The sequence below is a fragment of the Myripristis murdjan genome, chromosome 5 (assembly GCF_902150065.1).
Source record: "Myripristis murdjan chromosome 5, fMyrMur1.1, whole genome shotgun sequence".
NCBI lineage: Eukaryota > Metazoa > Chordata > Actinopteri > Holocentriformes > Holocentridae > Myripristis > Myripristis murdjan.
Window position 1 is genome coordinate 25,396,591 of NC_043984.1, and position 14,632 is coordinate 25,411,222.

Here is a 14,632-nt window from a genome sequence, read left to right on the forward strand (position 1 = left end):
TTTGCATGTGCTATGTGAGTGTCATGTGTCTTACCTCATGTAACAGGCATGGTTATGGACACCTTCGGCCTGACTGTGAAGGGTGTTTTTGGTCCTGTGTTTTTTTTTAATTTTTTTATTTTTTCCATTTGAGCATACAACTTGTTAACTTTCAGTGGCAGAGGTCACTGACACTTTGAGAAAATTCCCACTGTAAGCTGGTTTTCGCACAAACAGTTTGTTCCTTTATCTGTGTCAAATGTTTCATCAGAATGATAGAATCCTCAAAAATCCCCAGTGCTCTAAGCAGCCATAGGAGGATGCTTTAGCTGAGTATTTTTGTTCATTGGTGTCTATGAGACATCCTGAAGCTTCTGCTGAACTGTGAGCATGCTGTGCCATAGGTCTCAATATCCCCTGACTGAAACTGGAACCTGTGAAAAGTAATGGTATTGTGTTATGGAAAACATTAATTGACCTCTATGTATATGTGTATTTGTGTGCAATTAAAATTTATTTGGTGTCTATTAGTGTTAATGCTGTGCTTCAGTGGGATTTAACGGCTGTAATAGGCTTACTGTATGTCTGTCTACTCAATTTGAACCTCTGAACTCCTATGAAACAGCTGTAATATTTTCCATATCCTACAAAACAGATACATGGCACCTATCGTCCCCTTCCCCTGCCTACAGCTAATTTCAACCAGGTATCGCTCTATGTCTCTGCCGTGTATGCACTCTGATCACATCTCTGTTGGCTGCATGAGAAAAGTGTGTTCCTCCACAGCTCAGTGGGCCGAGCATGGCACTGGTGTTATCAGGGTTGCTGGTGTAGTTCCCTGTTGGGCCAGCCATGCTAAACACTGTGCATTCAGCTGTAAGTAAATTGTATGTCTACTTCAGAATGACACAATATTCATGGAATGCACTAAAAGCATCTTGTGTATGTGGTGTATGTGTTTCTATAAGCACAGACCAGTCTGCTATGGGAGAAACACACTGAGTGTTGGAATGCTGCAGGTAGGACAGAAGGCTCATAAAGAGTCTGGGTGTTTCTCTGGGTGGGTCTCAGGTGAACAGACACACACAGTTCAGTCAGTATAAAATCAGTATAATAAATCTCTGAATAAGCGATAGAAAGCGTTTGCAACCTGAACATTAGGGGTGACTCATATGATAAAGTATCCTACTAATGTTTTTATTGATGTCTTTACCATTAATTGACATGGAAGAAAGTTTTAGTACTCCTTTGTGCTTCCGGTTAACTGGGAACGTCGCTCTCCAGTACACTCCAAATGAGCCAAAGCAGTCTCTGACAACTGAACCCAAAAAGTGTTTAAAACGCTATGAATATCTGCAGTGAGGAAGTAATGAAGTTATTTTGTCGCTCCGCACTGCCCATTAACTTGCTTGCGTTGATAGGTTCAGAGGTGATTGGGTTGGTTTAGGGGTTTTCATACATGTAGCAGAAATACCGAAAAGTTTGCAAAGTCCAAAGTACAAGATGATACCACAGCTTAGTTTGTTTAGTTTGATGCATCACGAGGAAGATCAGAGATGGGGCGTTTTTACTTCACTCTTTGGATGTTTATATTTCACTGGTAGTTCTCCTCTGATATTGACATTTAGGCTTGTAAATCTGCTTCAGTGTTGCACGCTGCCTGTCCTATTGTTTCCCTTTATGGGATGCAAACAAACCAAGCAAAGTCTGCGTTTTGCTTGTGAAAAAGTACCTGGGTGGTTCACTTAATCTGCTAGCCTAACCTGTCTGTGCTGCCTTCCATTGTCACTTAAAGGCAGGGATGGTACAGAACATCTGCAGTGGTTTTGATGTGTGTCGGTGCCTTGAGGGGAAATTCTTTTGTTTTTGTGCTGTTGTGTTAAATGGGGCCAAAATGTGCCTCCTCACTGAAGTTAATGAAAATGCATGTGGTGCTCATTTGGTCACTACAAAGAATATTTTGTTCATCTCTATTTTTGTGTGTGCACGGCATTTTGGGTAAAACTGGATCACAGAGTTTCGGTCAATTACCAGTTTGCAATGAATCCTTTTCTCATGATATTTTATTTTGAAGTTTTGCCTTTATTGAGGCCCTACAAAGGAGGAAAAAATGCTGTTGTGTGTAGTGAATCAAAATGAGCTTTATAAACCTGTACTGAAACCCAGCCTAGCTGTATGGTAATAAAACAAACTTGAACTTGAAGACAGGAATGACGGTGTCCACCTTCATCAACTCAGCATGACTCCTTCTCTCTTTTGCCGTGTTAGTTGATGGCATCCAGACAGAAGCGTGACACACCCCTTTCCATATACCTGTGGTAAAGGTAATCTATGCATTTGTGAAGACCTCCTGTGAGATATCAGAGCTCATGGGTTGTGTGTGAAGGGCCAAAGAGCAAACAGCTATTTCACACTACTCTGAGATCAGTAAGGTAGAATAATTTAGGTCTTTATCTTTTGGTTGTTTTGGCCGGTTTGGCCTGTTCTCATGTGATTATTTTAGCAGCAGCTAAAACTGTGTTAGCCAACTTCCCTTTTATTTCAGCTAAAAAACACAAGTGCAGAGCCATTACATGAGAGTCAGTGTGCTTGCCATAAAGTGCTTGTCTTGAGGGACTTTCATAATAAAAGTATGGTATGGTGAGGAGCATGTGGTACACAACACATTATGGTCATTTGTTGAGTCATTAAGGGAAGAGATATGTGGTTTGTTTACTTCCTATGAGAGATCTGAGATCTTTTTTTGGACAAAGAGGTGAAAGACAATACCAGATTGACCAATGGTAGCCATAATCAAATCAAAACCATGTTACTACATGCTGTTTAAATGTGGCACTGCTGATTACTGGTGCGTAACTTTAATTATGGCCTTTCACATTTCCTAGCATCAGCTTCATGTTTTTGTATTGAGAATGACTTGCAACACAGCGGATACTTTTCTCACTTACAAATCAAAGAAAACACATCTGATTTAATTTGCGTTATCATCCAGCCTGAATTACCACACTGCTTCCTTCATTGGTGTTACTCATTTTGTTGCCTAGCAACCATCAATATTTACCGCAGCGAGAGGAGCAACATGACCCAACCTCTCCTTGTGGCACGGGCTGCCACGACTGCTTGTGACCTCACTTCCTCCTTTGCACCACCTCTCAAACAGTCAAGCAAACAGTGGGTGAAAATGCTTATTGCTGCCCTCAGCCCTTGTTTCCTTCTTTATGAGGTTTTTGTGTGTTGGCCTAAACTTAGAAATAAGAAAGGAAGATGGCTGCATAGCTCTCATAGCCACTTCCAGATCAATGATAAATTATTTGTAAAGAAAAAAAATATGTCAAAGGAAATAAAAAGGGAAGCAAGAAAAGTACAGATGGATAAATCTTTGTTCCTCCAGTCCTTTTGCCCCATTTTCCAATAAAATATACAGGAGATGTCCTGCATGAAAAATCTTGCATCTTTAACACTAGTGAAAGTTTAGAAGAAAATAAAGAATTTATGGGGCAAGGTATGAGAAACAGTGGGAAGGCTTTCAAGATTCATAAATGACCTCAGGTTGCAGTCAAGGCTAGACGATAGCAGTGATTCACATGTTCCAGCCCTGAACGGGGCCGTGACCTTATCTGTGTCAAATGTATCACCAGTCTGTCTTCACTGCACATCAGCTGTGAGGAAATCATTGATGGCTCTGAGCCACCATCATTTCTAAATAAAAGATCTCAGATTACAGATGGTTTAGGGTGGAGCAATTCATAACATGCTCTAACGCTCTCAGTGTTTCTCTCCCTCCCCCGTCCACTCGTCTGTCCTGCTCCCATTCATTTCACCGCCACTCTTACAGACACGCAAACTAATTTCACCCTCCATCCTATCATTGCAATTTAAATGTCATACAGCTGGCTTAACAGGTTAGGTCACTCAGAGGTACAAACGTGCTTGGATATGAAATAATAATGATGGAACACAGCAATGCACGGAGGACTCTGAAACATCTGTAAAGAATGAATTTAAATGCATTACAGATAAAGAACACGATTGGAGAACTGCCAACAATGAGCTTAAGTGGGCATGTAATTTATGGCATGAGCTGCAATTAAGCAATTCACAGCCTCTGCAGTCTTGAACTCATGAGTTTGGACAGTGTGGCGCTGTAAAAAAGAGCAACACCAGTTATACTCTCACCCTGCTCATGCTTAAAATATGTGGAGAAAGTTTCATTTCCATGTCATGACAAAATCACTGGGATGCAGCACTATAATAGACAGCAATAGTGTACTGTTCACTAACCAGCAGGGTGAGGTCCGTCTGTACAGTGATACAACACCCAATAATGGATATGAGACTAACCACAGTGCTCCTGACCTGGTGTCAGTTTGGGTGGAGGCTCCCTCTCCCCTCTGGTTCACACCTTCTGAAGGAACTGGGCTTGGTTCTGCTCTCTGTTGTTGACATGGGACTCCACCTGGAGACGGCTGCATACCTCAAATCCTGAACGGCAAACATGGCTGAACAAATGTACATGAACACACACATGGACACATACATACACACCGTTTACATCCTACATAATATGCTTTTGGATGTAAAAGAGCTACTCGTAAATAAATGTGTGTCTCGTTACTCGTGATTGCTCATTGATATTACACAATAGTGATTCAACCGTTATGCACAGTTTGTCTGCAAAAACAGATGTCTCCAATGGTGTTAGTTTCCATAAACCATGAATTAGCCTGCTAGTGTGAAAAAAAAAAATAAAAATCAGACTAGCAGGATAATACATGGTGAAATTTGCTTTTGCACTTTTTCAAACTTTATTTATTATTATTATTATTATTATTATTTACAACAAACATTAATTTTGCATCCTTAAATTATGCTGTATGAAGCATCACATACAACCGTCAGTTCTTTTTATTTCAGGACATTTTTCTGTTTTTGTAAAACAGAATTTTCTGCTCCTGAGAGTCAAAGGAAGTGATGTGTTTTCCATTTCCCACAGGAGCAGCAACAGTTGGGAATAAATCGAAGGCCCTTGGCTATTTGCATGAACAGTGGTGGCTGACCAGACATGACAAGAAAGATGAGTGATGTGTAGTGCAATAAACACCCCACTACACCAGTGCAGTGATCATTTGGCATCAAAGATGAAAACAACCAGGAGTTTGCATGAAAATGGCATCTTTGAAGCTCTCAGTCAAATATCAAGCTCACATTACCTCTTTGAAGACGTATGTTGATTATCCCTGACCGCAGTGGGTCATCTGAAAAATAACCTGTGAATTGTCCACTCTATCTCGCCGAGGATTCCAGTTCAGCAGTTTGAACAGGGCCACATTGCGCTGCTTGCTCTGTACAGTCACAGACCCGACAGTCTGGGATTCACAAACACACTAATTTATGAATCAACCAGCTTTGACTCTGGTATTATGGGACAGCTCACAACTGGGAGATAGAGATTGGATTTCTGGGTATAAGACATACTATGTCACACAATAGCTAAACACTGACTGATGTTTCTATCTCTGTTGTCATATAAACAGCAGAAGTCGAAGCTGTGGTGACAACAGTCCCCACCATACTTTCTTCTTCATCCAGAAACGGGCCGCATGGAATGTTTTCTTTTCCATAATTGCCGTCCCATGTCAAGTCAAAATGTTGCAGTGTGTGGCGTCAGTGATTCTTGAAGTGATTATGACCAGACGAGTTTGTTGTCGCTGTTTTTGTTGCATGCATTAGGTGCATTGTAATAATTGTTTTTTTTTTTCTCTCTCTCTCTCTAGTCACAGCCCAGCCAGGCTACGCCCAAGCCGGCGGCTCAGGTCTCCACTGGGAAGCCTGCACAGTTTGAGGTAATGCACATTCCCTAGTCATATCCTTTAACCTCTTCTATCCACCCTCTCTCTCTCTCTCTCTCTTTCTAAAATACGCATTTACCCATTTCCTGTACTCAGCCAATTACTTGCTGTGTGCATCTGGTTTTTGTGTCATGTCCCACTCTTCAGTCTGGTTTCCAGTCGGTGTGACCCCTGACCCCACCTCTTATCTCGGTTATGCTTGTTATTGGCACTTCCTTCCTTGTTTTCCCACAGTGCAGGTTCTTGTGGTAATAGCTGCAACATTTTTAAGGAAATTGAGGGAGCTGTGTCCTCTAAACTGTAGTTCAGAGAAAAGAAAACTTTGTTTTTCCTTCCATTCAAGCACAAAGGGCTAACACCCAGTTTCTCAGGAGGTGGTACTCAGTTTAACCCCTTAATGCTGGTCTGAAACAATGGCCTGAGATCAGATGTTTTTGGATGCTTACGTAACCAGTCTTGAGATATAAAGAGGTATCCGAAGTGCTTGTGCTGCGTTTGTATGGAAAGGAATTAAATCAAAACAGAAACAACAGATTGGTGGGAACAACAGATTGTGTCTCAAATGTTCCTCTCTGTCAACGTAATAACCCCAAATATAGTTCAAAGTTGTGTTTCTGTTTACTTTGGCGCCCTTTATAGGGTAGTTCAGCCTTGAATTTCAGGAAATGAACTTATTAAGATAATTACCACGTTGTTAATCAGGTCATTTCATCTGAACTGAATGTAGGCTATGCTTAAAGTAATCCGATATCTTTAAGATATAAACTTAATAGTGGATATCTCAAATTGACATCAAAGGAATTTTGATTATACAATAACTATATCACTTTTACATGTCTTCCCTGCACTAGTATAAGCTCAGTACCAGTTTATTGACTGTTGCCAGAAAACAATGACTTCACAAAATGCTCAGTTGTAGATGGTATTTCATTTAAAGGCAGAATGAGTAAACATAATACTGAAAAACAGTTAGTTGAGATTGGACAAGAGGTGCTCCATGAGTGCTGATATACAGTTTAACAGCACTCTGTCATTTCTTCTACTGTGAATCACTCCGCTTTAATGTTCAGTAATAACCCTTAATTACATTAACACCGCTGGTTGGTACAGAGGGACAAGTTTCTAAAAGTAACTGGAGTTAAATTGTGAGTGGTGCTCAGAGGATGCCGTGTGGGAGGACAGAAGTGTGGATAAGCCTAACCCTAACCAGTGGCCACTGTCTTGATTTTTACCCCCACTGCTGACTGGCAGTACTGCCTTGCCGGCTGTGGTTTTAGTTTTGTTATGGCTCAGAAAGCGCTGCTTCAGAGGCACTTGTCAGGCAAGAAAGCAGCATGAGCGGATACCACGATGGAAACCTCCAGGCAGGCTAGCTTGTGGTGCGTAAACGGTTTATTTTCAGTTCAGCTGCTTGATTTCTGATGGAACTGCTTGTGATGGTGGAACCAAAAAAACTGATGAAACAAGAAAACCAGTAAATCTGTTGTGTTACCATCATTTGAAGAATGACGTTTGTAGAACTGCTATTCTAACATTGTTAGAACTGGGATTATCTTCACAGCTGTGCTGATATTCAGTATAACAGCACTCCCTCTTGTCTAATTTTGCTTAATTCAAAGCTGACCCCTGCTCTCCAGCTAAGCAGCAAGTTTTCGTTTCATTGAACATCCAAAATGTTTTACATTCTGTCAGCGTCCTAGGAAGATACAGTTGGCCTGTCGGCACCAACCTCTTCATCCTCATCCTCAACTTCAGTACTCCCCAGCCGGTGAAAGCCAACCCCAAGTCACTCTCGTTGTGAAACAAACTTTGTTGGCTTGGCATTTCGCCTCGCTATATTTCCTTTTTTCTTGACGCTGTTTCACCATTTTCATGGCTTCCTGTACATTGGTTGGTTAGGATCTGGCTCTGCACACTGGGGGCTACACACCCACTGCCCAGAAAAGTCACAAACACGACAAAACAAGAAAGTCTAGGCTGAGGGCAGGTTCTCTGCAGATACACACACAGCCACACTTCCAGTGGGCCGTAGGTGATGATTGAGAGGGATTGTTTTTTTTATGACCCTAGACATTGTTTTTTTCCTACTCACTCTGCCTTTAAATTCTGTTTGGACTAGCTAAAAGAAAACAAAAACAAAAAACAAAAGAAAACATTGCACTAAATGTTCTGTTTGTCCAAAACTGAATGTCCATTTCAGTCATTTAAGTTCCAGCAGTGAAAGTAGTGAAAGTCCTCTTGAGCAGCAAAAACAACCTTGTTTTGGCTCCAGGACAAAAGGATTCTCGCTTTGGTTTCCTCAGAGACGCCTAGTCCGTGCCCTGATTTTCTTTCAGTCGTCATTAGTGAAAGCCACATTGTGTGCAGCCCAGATAATGTTGTGAACTGCGTGTGTCTGAACTGAACTGTGTCCTGTTGTAGGCTCCCTCAACAGCTAAAGCTGAATGTCAGATATTTTTGTGCCACCTTGCCTGTAGGGAAATAGGCTTTTGGTTGAATATGTAGCCTACATCTATTTTGAAACTGGCTCTGAGAACACAGATAGCAGTAATAATAATAATAATAATAATAATAATAATAATAATAATAATGATAATAGTTTCTGCTATATTTATCAATTTTTCTGTTAGTCATCTTTTTATAAATATGGGTTGTTACTCAGCCAGCACTCTTAGGATATAATTGACTCTTGTTAGCAGCTGATCTTGGTGCCCCCTTCATACCACTGAACTCTGTTTGCCACTGAGGATTAAAGCTGCTCAAGTTTCACTAATATGGTGTACAGTGCAATGTGTGTGTGTGTGTGTGTGTGTGTGTGCATTATATTGAAAAACATGAGCACATGGCTATGTATAGTACATAAAATACAGGCGTTAAAAATTTAGTCTTTTTTCACGTAGTATTACAGGTATTTGTTGTTGTCAGAAACAAAGATAAAATGCAAGTACCCCCATGAGTTGGTATACAAAGGACAATGATCAACTTCTCCATGCTTAATGCATTACAGAAGGCATCATCAGCCTCCAGCATGGCTACAAAGCCTGGGGTGGTAACCACAGCAACAGGCGGAGCTGCAGGAAGTGGTGTCACAGCAGCAGGAAGTGTCTCAGTTGGGACAACAGGAAAAATGACAACTAAAGTCACATCAGAGGTAGAATGACTAAAATGAATGAAATGAGAGACGCCAGAGGGGCTTTTGGCTGTTTGGTCTGTCGTGACACAAATAACTGCTGCCTTCTTTTTGGACACATTTCTGCGGGTGTGCACTGGTTATGAGGCGTCTCTGTCTTGACTTCACACCTCTTATTCACTGATTCCTTGTTTGCCACACCTTCTTTTCATCTCAGCCCTTGTTTAGCATTCTCTCCATTCTCTGTATGTGTTGCTCTTGGGCTCGGCTCTCCGCACACCTTGACCTTTCACACGCTCAGGCGCGAAGAATGAGCCGTCCTTGTGCTTGGGATGAATGCTGTAACAAAGTGTGGCGATCTGCTATCTGCTGACTTTTCGAATAACATTCTCCTAACATCCCTCAAAGACATGCTCCTTGGTTTGTAGACTGCACATGTTGCTCCTAACACCACGGCCTCAGGTGCTACTGTTATTGACATGTCTTCAGCTGGGGCTGCTGTTGTTGACATGACATCAGCTGGGGCGCAGGGAAGGCCTAAAGAGAGCTCACAGTTAAAGGTAACCTCCCCCCTTCTTTCCTTCTCCTTCTGCAAAATATAGAATTACTTACTGATAAAACTTCTCAGGGCTGTTGGTTTAGGATCCCTGGTCATATCCTCTAACTCATAATGAATGACATGAAAGGCCTGTGTGATTGTAGATCATCAGTTCTGCTCTATGAGGTTTAATCAGTTAATGGTTTTATCAGTGCTGAAGAGCTGGTCAGTCCTAAAGGAACAGTCCACCCAAAAGAAAAGACATTTTTCTGGCTTACTTGCAGCAGAGTGAATCCATCTAGTTAGTTTCTGTGTGATTTGGCAAGGTTTCCAGTCTGTGGTGATCTTCCCTGTCTTCCCTGCACCCAAGTGTAAAGGGGCTGGATGGGCATTGCTTTGTAATGCTCATCAAAATGTACATTAAAAAAACAAAACAAAAAAAACATGGATGCTTGGCTTAATCCACAGCCCTTACTGGCAAACAGCACCAGCAAACTGTAGATCCCAATGAAACTCCCAATGGCTGTGGATTGTATCAGGTAACTGTGTCAGTGTATCTGTGTCATTTTTTGTATTTTGGCTGAACTGTTCCTTCACATTCACCATAAAAGATTAGTTCTAACCTGAGTAGAAAATATTTCAACACATTTGAATACCCTAAAATAGAATACATATTTTTGCCTAGGTGGGACTACAGTGGAAGATCTGACCAAAGATCACCTCTTTATCCAGTTCTGTTTTCACTAACCCTTTTACAGTATATTATATCAACCACACACACACACACACACACACACACACACACACACACACACACACAAACACACACACACTCCTGTCAGCTTTTGTAAAGGCCAGAGAGTTGCTGTGAATCTTGTCTCCTTGGGTTGTTGAGTAATTATTTGGCCACATGTTTGTAGACTGCATCCGTCCCCCAAGTCAAAGCGACAACAGTTTCCTCTTCTGCCACTGGAGCGCCTGGAGCCGCTGGCGGAGCAGCGACTGGCGCAGCAGGCAGTGCTGCCGTTACCAAACCTAAAGAGTCTCCCAAAGGCACAACCAAGGTAGACTCGACTGCTAGAGGTCTCTCAGACTTGAATCCATGACTCTCGCTGTATCTTTCGACACTTTCCTCGGTCATTGCCCCATTTCATCTTTCTTCATCATCCTCTTTGTATCTCAAACTGTTGCCACCATTCACATCTGCACATACTCCATACTTGTATTCACTGTGTGTTCTGCCTTGAGATTTCTTTTAAAATGAGTCACTGCATTGGATTTTTCCCCCTCTACTTTGGAGATGACTAGTTGGAGAATAGATGGGACTTTTATTTTCTTTGCTCTCCAGCTCTTTACCCAGCATGCCTACACTTGTTACTGCGTTTGTTATCACAGAGAAAACCACAGCTGTCAGTTCTGAGCTACAATATGGTTTGCCAGATAGAGGAAACAAATGGAGAGAGACGCACAATTTCACAGAATTTTCTCCTCTCAGTCATTTCTGTGCACAATGCATGGTTGCACTTTGGAAGTAGTTTATATTATCAAGTTGGTGTTGGCTTTTCATTGGTGAAGTTGGATTCTCACGGTCTGATTCTTCATCTGCTTCTTTCATTATAATTCTGTCTTTAAAAGTGTGCAATATACCTGTAATTGTACTTTTCTGAAAAAGAAAAAAAAACAACAAGCTTTGATCTCTTCTTGGTCTATAATGGATTGAAATTCATTGCATTTTAGAGTGCTACTGCCACGGCAACAGTCAAAGCTGATGATCCTAAAGTTGATCCTGCTAAAGTGTCAAAACCTGCTGCAGCAGCCACAGCTGTGGCTGGACATGTCTCTGTGAAGGGGAAGACAGATGAAGATAAATCTACACTTCCCAAGGTAGATGATCCTGGAGCCAACAGTGGTGGAGGTTGTCTGGTTGTTTGGTCATCTGTATTTCTTATGCTTAGCCTCTCTATTGAATAAAATGATGTGTTGAGTACTCTGATTTTTCCGTCTGTCCCTGCTCTTTGGCCTGAATGGACACTGTACTGAAGCAATGCCTTTAGGGGCAGAAGTGCTTTTCCATTTGCGTTCCGTTTTTTTCATTATGAAATGCTGTGGCTGGAATTATTAAATGTCACTTTTTATTTGCCATAATTGTGCAATATTATCATGGAAAATAGAGAGGTTTCGTCTTGCAAACAGTCATCAGATTCCATTCAATTAGCACGCTCTTCTGCAGCATGCAAGATTATATCCAGTATGATTTATAGCATTTTCATAGAGCCTCTTCTGGACTTTCAGGTTTCTCAGCTGGTTGCACAAACACCACCTTTCTAATGAGTTAATTGTGCTCCTTGTGATCAAACTAACGCTTGCAGTGGAAGCCAGTATACTGACTCTGCCGGTCTGGGTTGCAGGTGCAGGTGGAGGTTATCCCCCCTGAGGCCAGGGCCCCAAAACCAGCCAAAGAGGTAAAGTAGCATCATCATGCCCCTCACTCTGAGGCTGTATGGGTTTGGTTTGAAAAGCATGGTAGCGTGTTGCTCCAGCGTGCTGAGATGTGTTGCATGTGCAGGCGCCTGAAGTGGATCCGTTTGATGCCCTGGCTGATATTTTGCCACCATCTGAACCCCTCCGCCCCCTACAACCTGTATACACCGGGCCAGAGGTCAAAGAGGTACAGCACAGACTTGTATAGTCCAGTCTTAGCCAAGATATAAGACTGTACTGACCCCTAGCATGGACCAGGTGTGTAACGGTGTGTGTTGCATGTATCACAGCGTGACGTCACCTCCACAAAGGGTGTAAGATGTGGAGAAAGAGAGGACACACTGCCGCCAGGCTACAGATTTGAAGATATGGTCAGTTAACAGTTTGTCCACAATCTCCTCCTCTTCATCACTTCCTCTGCCTCACTTCTTAGCTTTGTTGCATTGCAAGCAGAGTATTCTAGCTGCTATTATGTCTTCTTCAAGTTTTTCTTGCCCTGTGTGCCGCCACAAGTGTTTAGCTGGGGAAGAATCTGAATTTAGCTGTTGTGAGCTTTTGTTTTGTGGGTATATTTGTGTTTATATTTTGCTGGGTGAGACCAAGGACAATTTCCTTGCCTTAGCAGGACAGTAAATTATATTGAAATGCCAGAATTATGCAAATGTTTTTTGTTGGAAAACCAACAACAGGTAAAGCATTCAATACCTTGCTGAAAGCTATGGTCATTTAGAACAAATAGGAATTATAGATCTACTTAGTGCAATGAATGTATGAGGTGATAATCAAGATAACTATGTGGCATTTAAATAGGGATTTGTTTTGTCCCTGTGATAATGCAACATTTCAATATATGTTTTTTCCTAATATATCTAAAATAAATGTATCTATTTTTTAGGCTCCTGGTCTCGCAGATGTCAAACCCAAAGATGTTCCTGTAAGTGAAACATAGCGGAAGGCAAAAAAAAAAACAGTCACAAAGACATTTACTGCAGTCACAGCCTCTTTTAAGATGCTACAAATGCTACAGATAAAGTTAACACATAGGTGCTCTTGTGCTTAAATTATGTGCCTACACACACATACACACACACACACACACACACACACACACACACACACACACACACACACACACACACACACACACACACACACAGAGCATGAGAAAATATGCTGTACTATTGCTATGATCTTCTGGTTCCTCTAGAGTGGGGAATGTTGCATTGCACTGTGGGGTGTTGTCTCAGCAAACAAGACCCACCTTCCCTGTTCGGACCCGTTGGCTCTTGTCCTACCAAACCCAATCTCATGCACACGTAAATGTGTGTGCACAACCACACACACACAAATGTGATACAGCTCTACACAACCACATATCCACCCTTACCGACTCAACACACCCACAGTTGTGCAGCTGGCTCCCACTTCACCTCCTTGCCTTCCAGAAGGCTACTTTAGTTTTGTGTATCACTATCAGTTTCCACTCATTTAATTATGGCAACTTTTGTATATTCAGTTCCAATGTTAAGCATACTTTTTCTAAATCAGAGCATTATGATGTGACTACTTTGTCTTTTTTGAAGTTTATTTGTGATTTTGGTGTTAAGGAATGTAAAGGGTGTGTCAGTACTTTTCCTTCACTGTTGCTACATGCTATCTGGTTTGCATTATTATGTCCTGTCTTATTCCTTTGGCTTGGTCTAACGTGCCCTCTAGTGGAAGAATATATGGTAGTCACCTCTTTGATCTCTTTGGATCATAATTTGGACTAATAATTTTCAAAATCTTTTAGGAAAGATTATTTAAGTGCAAGAATATTTTGCGTGGAAACCAGATGTTGTCATTTCTTTGTCTGTGTTTCATTCGTGGTGATGATGCACACTCTGTATGTTTGTTTCTCCATCTCAGAAACCGATAAGCACAGATGAAGCCCTCGATTCTCTGTCAGCTGGCTTCCTGACCTCCACCGATTCAGCTGCCCCCAAGAAACAAGAGGTTAGTCTTCAAGACAGTTAGCACTCGACTACAAAACCTTATGGAATGTGACACAGAGCTACCAGTCCATCCCCCACCATCTTTGGCTTTATATGTCTGTCTAACGTGTGGATAAATCATAACAACTCCCAGTTTGACATGAACACAAAACAAAAACTGGCAACCATCATATCTAACCCTTGTAAAGTAGTGATCCTTCAGGCATTTACTCTTGTATGGCATTGGTTAGTTTTGGTTTGTTTTTGTCTTATATTAGAAAATGGATAAGGTTGACAGTGTCAGTGCCTCGTCTGCTGGCTTCTCTAACTATGCACCGCCTCCCTCCACTCAGAAGGTGTAGTAAGCTTTCAAGTCTTTGAAATTATACTAACATGACATGTTTTTTACACTAAAACCATGTATAAGTTTAGAACTGAAGCCGACATAGTTGCGAAGTTTGACAGCAAGTAGAAAATTTATTTATCTAACATTGTCTCTGTTGCCTGTTGTAGAAACCTGAAACCGGTGCAGCTCCCTCTGTGGCTGTGAATCCTGCTGCTTCTCCTGTTGATAAGAAAGCCAAGATGGAGAAAGCTGCTGATGATTTCTCTCTGACGGCTGGACTGTCTTCTGCTCCTCCCAAGGTACAGCTGCCCTTCCTGCATGGGTGCTATTGCTGTT

General features: G+C 41.7%; 1 protein-coding gene across 14 annotated transcripts in view; it reads left to right on the forward strand.

The window, feature by feature from the left end:
• cast (calpastatin) overlaps positions 1-14,632 on the forward strand; it is a 39,697-nt gene that overhangs the window by 15,078 nt on the left and 9,987 nt on the right. For 8 of the 14 annotated variants that reach the window (XM_030050995.1, XM_030051002.1, XM_030051000.1 and 5 more), the window contains 12 exons: positions 5,754-5,822; positions 8,836-8,979; positions 9,387-9,518; positions 10,417-10,560; positions 11,234-11,380; positions 11,905-11,958; positions 12,063-12,164; positions 12,268-12,348; positions 12,873-12,911; positions 13,886-13,972; positions 14,229-14,306; positions 14,464-14,595. In XM_030050995.1, the coding sequence (XP_029906855.1) occupies positions 5,754-5,822; positions 8,836-8,979; positions 9,387-9,518; positions 10,417-10,560; positions 11,234-11,380; positions 11,905-11,958; positions 12,063-12,164; positions 12,268-12,348; positions 12,873-12,911; positions 13,886-13,972; positions 14,229-14,306; positions 14,464-14,595 (1,209 nt within the window). The remainder of the gene's footprint in view (positions 1-5,753; positions 5,823-8,835; positions 8,980-9,386; positions 9,519-10,416; positions 10,561-11,233; positions 11,381-11,904; positions 11,959-12,062; positions 12,165-12,267; positions 12,349-12,872; positions 12,912-13,885; positions 13,973-14,228; positions 14,307-14,463; positions 14,596-14,632) is intronic. The other 6 variants (XM_030051005.1, XM_030051003.1, XM_030051004.1 and 3 more) reach the window with 4 other exon arrangements.